At 50.3% G+C, this 6,740-nt stretch overlaps 1 protein-coding gene and 4 non-coding genes across 5 annotated transcripts; all 5 read right to left on the minus strand.

Annotated features, from left to right (window-relative positions):
• Positions 1–1,363: 1,363 nt before the first annotated feature.
• Positions 1,364–2,621, minus strand: LOC149327289 (uncharacterized). Its single transcript, XM_089565083.1, has one exon. The coding sequence runs from the start codon at positions 2,612–2,614 to the stop codon at positions 1,364–1,366; it is 1,251 nt and encodes a 416-aa protein (XP_089421209.1). The 5' UTR covers positions 2,615–2,621.
• Positions 2,622–2,741: 120 nt separating this feature from the next.
• Positions 2,742–2,814, minus strand: TRNAF-GAA (transfer RNA phenylalanine (anticodon GAA)). Its single transcript has one exon. It is a non-coding gene; the product is annotated as a tRNA-Phe (tRNA).
• A 71-nt stretch (positions 2,815–2,885) lies between these two features.
• TRNAF-GAA (transfer RNA phenylalanine (anticodon GAA)) lies at positions 2,886–2,958 on the minus strand. The gene has a single exon. It is a non-coding gene; the product is annotated as a tRNA-Phe (tRNA).
• A 71-nt stretch (positions 2,959–3,029) lies between these two features.
• On the minus strand, positions 3,030–3,102 carry TRNAF-GAA (transfer RNA phenylalanine (anticodon GAA)). The gene has a single exon. It is a non-coding gene; the product is annotated as a tRNA-Phe (tRNA).
• A 71-nt stretch (positions 3,103–3,173) lies between these two features.
• TRNAF-GAA (transfer RNA phenylalanine (anticodon GAA)) lies at positions 3,174–3,246 on the minus strand. Its single transcript has one exon. It is a non-coding gene; the product is annotated as a tRNA-Phe (tRNA).
• Positions 3,247–6,740: the final 3,494 nt, after the last annotated feature.

The following is a 6,740-nucleotide window of genomic DNA, read 5'->3' on the forward strand; positions in this document are numbered from 1 at the left end:
GGCATCTCGGCCAGAAACGCCTCCTTAAAAGTGACAACATCTACCGGATGCAATGCGAAGAGCGCCTGGTAATGCTCGAAAAAAGCTGCTTTGATATGATCGATGTCCGTTTTAGAAACACCTCTCCATTCTATTTCGTTTATGTGGTTTCTTTCGGCACGGCCTTTTTCTAAACCAAGCGCTTGTTTCGTTGGCGCTTCCCCTGCGGCCATGTCTTCTGCCCTTGCCCTCACCAATGCTCCCCGATAACGTTCTTGTTCGATTAGCTCTAGCTGTTTGGTTTTTCTTATGTCCTCTACCCATTTACCAGGCTCTCGGCATTCCTGTTTTATCATCTTCTGAAGCAGTGCCTTTAGCTCCATTTCCTCTTTTTTTGCTTCATGACGTATACAGGTGGCTCTATCTATTGCTTTTAATTTTAAAGTTTCTTTAGTGAGCTCCCACTGCTGCCAAATCCTCATGTTACTACTTGGTTCTATTTTTGATATTTCTTCCCTTACAGCTCGGTTATAAAATTCGTCCTGGAGTAGCTTCTCATTTAACTTCCACATTTCCCATGAAAAACCATTCCCCTTCTTAATGAATCCTATGCAGCATTGAACCAAACAGTGGTCAGAAAATGAAACCGGCAGAACTACATAACTATTGCATTTAGGGACCGTTTCCGCGGGTGCATAAATTCGGTCTAGCCGTGCGTGACTTGTGCCCTCGAATCGTGTGTACCTTACAGCACGCGTTCCTTCAAGACACTCTGCTACATCCTCGAGGTTGCAGTTCACAATAATTCGTAACAACACTTCGGTGCTTTTATCTCGGAAACCTCGGACGCTTGTCTTGTCGCGCGCGCTAAGGACACAGTTGTAATCGCCCATAACAATGACCTGCCTGTCCGTGCGAAGCCGTTCTTCGACGCTTTCAAAAAAAGCGGCTCGGCCATCAACCACATTAGGTGCATACAGACAAACAATGCGCCAGTCGATGTTACAGAGCGAAAAATCGATGGACACGTATCGACCCGACAGGCACAAATGATGACCGTGTACTTCTATCCCCGGCAACTTCATAACAAAAAGAATACAGCCAGCCGATGTGCCTACAGCATGGCTAACGACGGCCAAATACCTAGACGTGAAACGTCGCACTATGCTCCCGGTCTCTTCCTCCCCGTCGACTTTGGTCTCCTGCACTACCAGTATATCGATATCTTGCTCCGTTACAAGTCGGTACAGCTGGCTTTGTTTTCTTTTACCTGCCAGGCCTCTAACGTTTAGGGTGGCGACTTTAAACAGAGTTGCAGAAGCCATTTTAACTTAGGAAGAAGAGACCGAATGCATGGTGCTTACCTCTCACGTCCAGCATGTCGCTAGACGATGCCGTCGCCGCCGGTGTCATCCGGCGCGAGCACGTGCTCCTGGTCAGGCGGCGCCTTGTCGCCGCCACGCTTGTCAGTCGGGACCTTTGGTCGCGGCCGCAGGCTGGGCCGTCGTGCTTGGGGCGTCTTTGCCGGCGGTTCCTCCACGCTGGGCTCTGCTGCCTTCTCCCCGTCGGCCTTGGTCTCGCCGTGCGAACGCTTCGCAGGTGTAGTCACGCCGACGTTCATGCGGGAGTCGGCCTTGTCGTCGTGGCTCTCGCTGGCCGCCTTCCGTTCCACGTCCAAGTGCACGGGCGGGCTCGCTCCATCTTTGGGCGTCTCCCGAGGCGTCGAAGATGGGTCAATGGCTGGCGACCCGCTCTCCTGTGCGACTGCTGTGTCGATGTTGCTGCTCGCAACCGCTGGCTGAACCGCCACCTCCTGCGTATTGACCGCGTCGTCGGCCCCGCTTGCTGCTTCCTCTGCTTCCACGACGTCCATCAGTTCTGCGGAGTCGCTCGCTGCTACCTGCCCGGTAGCCGACGCGTAGGTACGAACGCAGTCAGCCTCCGAGTGTCCATAGCGTCGGCATTTCGAACACCTGGGCACCTTGCAATCGCGGCGAACATGCCCCGTGCCACCGCAACGAAGGCACTGCATCGGCCGCCCGGGAACCACCTCGAGAGCCAACTCGCCAGCGACTCGTACCTGATGGGGCAGGTCGTCCACTTTCACGCCTGGCTTCAGTTTGAGGAGCACGGTCCTCGTAGTGGACCCCTTCTCCTTCATGCCGGCGACGCGCCAAAGCTCCCGTGTGACCTCGGTCACGTTGCCGAAAGCCGCGAATGCCGTACGGATGTCCTCGTCAGCGACGCCGTGTAGCATCCAGTGGAGTCGCAGCTTGACCTGGTGGTCCTCTGGGTCAAAAACGATGCAGCGGCGTCCCTTGACTTCCAGCTCCTTCATGGCGGCCAGTTTCTTTGCGGCATCCCCACTGCTGAAGGTTACCGCCCACACGTGGTTAATCTGGTACGCCCCCAACGCCACGACGTCGGGGAGCGCACCAACGTTAGCGAGGGCGTCTCTGAAGTCTTCGACCCTGTAGGGTCGCACACGCACGTCGCCGTGCAGAAAAACCGTGTTTAAAACAACACGTCCGGTGGGCAGGGTAGGCAGAACGATCTCGTAGTCCTTATCAGCGTCGCTGGCAAACCTGTTTCCGCGGCCGGCAACGGCCGCTATCGCCGCTCCGTGGGAGCCCATGATTCTGCGTCCGTCACGCTCGGTGGCTGGAAGTAGAATGACTGAGCTATTTCGGCACGGAATCACCCCCATTGGCGGCTGTGTGAGTACTCTGCTAAGTGTTGGAGCGAAAAGGAAAAAGAAGCATTGCCGAAACCCGGGATCGAACCAGGGACCTTTAGATCTTCAGTCTAACGCTCTCCCAACTGAGCTATTTCGGCACGGAATCACCCCCATTGGCGGCTGTGTGGGTACTCTGTTCAGTGATGTAGCGAAAAGGAAAAAGAAGCATTGCCGAAACCCGGGATCGAACCAGGGACCTTTAGATCTTCAGTCTAACGCTCTCCCAACTGAGCTATTTCGGCACGGAATCACCCCCATTGGCGGCTGTGTGGGTACTCTGCTCAGTGATGTAGCGAAAAGGAAAAAGAAACATTGCCGAAACCCGGGATCGAACCAGGGACCTTTAGATCTTCAGTCTAACGCTCTCCCAACTCCGCTATTTCGGCACGGAATCACCCCCATTGGCGGCTGTGTGAGTACTCTGCTCAGTGATGGAGCGAAAAGGAAAAAGAAGCATTGCCGAAACCCGGGATCGAACCAGGGACCCTTAGATCTTCAGTCTAACGCTCTCCCAACAGAGCTATTTCGTTAATTTTTTTGTCTTTATTGCCTGTTTTGACAACGATAGCAAACAAACACACAAACAAACCGCTAAAACACGTGAACCGGCCTACGGTCAACGTGGTTGTTTAAAACTTCTTGAGGGCTGCAAGTTCATCCAGCACGCCAAGCCATTCGGGTTTTTTTTTCTTTATTGCCGATTTTGACGTACAAATCAAGAGGTTACAAGAAATAAAACATGGCGGCCACACTTCGGCCGACACGACTTTAAAATTTTTTGAGCGACATTAATCCATCTAGTACAGTTATCCATTGTGGTGGATCAGGCAGTGCGTTGTACACATTTCTTAAGCGCACAACGCTCTCAATGAAATGTTCGCGAACCGGGCGAACAACCAAGTCCGCGTGTTCAAACTGCATTCGTGTTTTCCACACCGCGTGGAAAACAAGTGAGCCAGGCCAAGACCTCCTTTCTTTACAGGCAAAAACAAATTCGTTCGACTGGACCGCTCCTAAGTCGAGCAACATAGCATAGTGGGCGAGTTGGTATTGCATCTTTAAGAAACGAAACAGCGCAACTAAAACGAAGGACCAAGAAAAAGAGAGACACGAACACGCGCTGACTTACAACTGACTGTTTTAATCGGAAGACCACATATAAATATAAACCACATATCTCTAATCGCTGCGTCACAGCCTCACGTCGTCATCGCAAACTACTAACATAAAAAGAAAGGAAAAACCATTGGCGAAAGGTAAGCACCAACAGGCTCCCACGCTTTTCCAACAGATATATCTCGCGCTTAGACAAGGGCATCGAAGTGCTGCTCACACATGAGTCAACCTCTGTGCAGATATGATACGCCTCTACTACTTCCCGTACCAGTTGTTCTTTATGGCGATACAGCACAACAGTGTTGTCAAAGTACGGAGTGCATAGGCAGGATTTGCAATGTGCAGCCAGTTTTGACGAACCGGAGCCACGCAAAGCCACCCAAGTCGAGGCCCAAATAAAAATAGCAAAATCCGGTGCATTTTTTGAATGCTCATCCTCGCCGCACACAACACATTCATGACGTACCAGATTTTTGATATCAAAAAAAGGTTGCAGACAGTGGCTCTAGAAAACATCGACAGTTGCTTGCCTTGCCACCCGTTCGCCTTTTCTTTAGCCATCAAGGCTTGATCCCTCCAGTACGGTTCAGGGTCGCGATAATTTCCGAGAGGCACACCAAGGTACTGCGTTGGCACCATCGACCAGGTGAGCCGACAAAAGGCTTCTGGTGTGTCCACCCAATCGCCATGCCAGAAGCCATGACTTTTATCCCAGTTTATCTGGGCTCCAGTCGCATCACAAAACTTTTCGACGGCATTAGTTGCCTCTCTTATGCTATCTTTGCTGGCGCAGAACACCGCGATGTCATCCGCGTACGCCAGAATTTTGACTTCGGCAGCCTGTAGTCTGTAACCTGTTATGCGCGCATTATGTTCCATCGCCAGACAGAGTGGCTTAAGATAAGCGGCAAACAGCAGTGGTAAAAGGGGGCATCCCTGCCTCACCGACGAGAGCACGCACAAGCTATCAGTGAGCTCACCGTTAACAATAATACACGTTGTACATTTTTTGTACGCCACCGTGACGCCTTCCTTAATCACACTGCCCACATTCGTGTGTTCAAGTATGCAGAGCAATGCCTTGTGTGAGACACGGTCGAAGGCTTTTGCCAGGTCAAGCTGCATCATCGCGACGTGATCGCCCAGCGCATCGCAACACTCGAGCACGCTTCGAGCCACGTGCACATTCGTCGCGATAGTGCGGCCTTTAATGCCACAAGTCTGGTGTGGTCTAACCAACTTCTTAATAAAGCCTTGCAGTCGCTTTGCTAGAACTTTGGTGAATATTTTATAGTCGACGTTAGCGAGAGTTATTGGGCGATATGAGCCTGGCAACAAACGTTTCTGAGCATCATCACTCTTCGGGATTAGCACGATATTCGAGGTTGTGAAGGACAAGGGTAGTCTTTTCTGGTCATACGCTTCGCTAACAACGTGATAAAGAACTTGGGCAACCTCAGACCGGAAGGTTTTATAGAAAATGGCCCCTAAGCCATCCGGCCCAGGTGCTTTCCCGACTGCCAGCTCATTTATTGCGCATTCTATCTCACTTGGTGTGATTGGTTGTTCTAGCTGTGTCCTTACTTCTTCGTCAAGCTTTGGCATCAACGGAAGGAATTCTTTTTGGAAACAATCTTTAAGGTCCCGTGGATGGCTTAGAATTTCTTTAAAGTGCTCGGAAATCGCATGCTTAATTTCATTTCTGTTAGACGTGACGTTTTCACCTATAGCTAGTTGGCGGATTTCTTTTTGACATGCGTATCTTTTTTCATCTGAGAGAGCCCGCTTGGTTGGCATTTCTCCCACCCACAGCTTCTCGGACCTTGATCTCACTACTGCCGCCTTGTACTTCTCCGAATCTATCCGTTCAAGTTCAGTTTTCACTTCCTTTATTCCTCTAACACACAGACCAGGTTCGACATTCTCCATACTAACAAAAAACTGCAGTTGCTGGCGAAGCTTTGTCTCTGCTTCTTTCTGATTGCGTCGAATGACACTACTTCTTTCAATAGCCATTGTTTTTACTTTCTGCTTAAAATCTTCCCAACGAATGGCGTAACTTTCTGGCTCGCTTGCAGTCAAATTTTTAAGTTCTTTCGTTACAGCGTCGACAAAAGCTTCGTCATCCAACAGCTGCGCATTCATTTTCCACAAGTCCCAGCTAAAGATTCGGTTCCTCTGCGTCTTTCCAAAGGCGGCCGTTACCAAGCAGTGATCGCTGTATGCGATGGGTTTCACTTCGTACTCGCTACACATGGGTATCAATTCGGCAGAGACATATAATCTGTCTAACCTTGCATGGCTGTCTTGCTGGAAGTGTGTAAACTGCGGACGAGTACCGCTGGCGAAAACGCTACCAATGTCTTCAAGGTCATATTCGTGCACAAGTGTATTAAGAAATTCTGCACTCTTGTCACGAACACGCGAATGTTTTGCGCGGTCATCAACATTGCAAACACAGTTAAAATCGCCTAGCAGTATTATCACTTTCCGACAGTTTAGGTACGCCTCAAGCCTTTCAAAGAATGCCCGCCGCTCCATGTCAATATTCGGCGCGTATACACAGATGACGCGACACTCCAATTCACCAAAGACGATATCAGCAATTAAGAGGCGTCCACTGTCACATGAAAATACTGACTGCACGAAGATTCCAAAGTTGTTGCGTATGAATATGGCGCAACCACCTGATCCACCAATCGCGTGAGAAATACACACATCGAAATGAGCACGAAAATTGGACACCATTCGGTCGGTGAGCTCCTGGCTCTCAATTTTTGTCTCTTGGATTCCCACTATATGTAAGTCATTATCTAAGAGAAGGCGACTAAGCTGACATTGTCGTCGTCTTGCTCCAAGGCCCCGTACGTTTAACGTCGCTACCCGTAGCGCTCTTTCGATATTAACC

Source organism: Amblyomma mixtum, chromosome 10 (assembly GCF_055824585.1).
Source record: "Amblyomma mixtum isolate Tamu chromosome 10, ASM5582458v1, whole genome shotgun sequence".
NCBI lineage: Eukaryota > Metazoa > Arthropoda > Arachnida > Ixodida > Ixodidae > Amblyomma > Amblyomma mixtum.

Bases quoted from the DNA above. Each gene is read 5' to 3' on its own strand.
- LOC149327289 (XM_089565083.1), bottom strand. From the start codon at position 2,614: ATGGGCTCCCACGGAGCGGCGATAGCGGCCGTTGCCGGCCGCGGAAAC.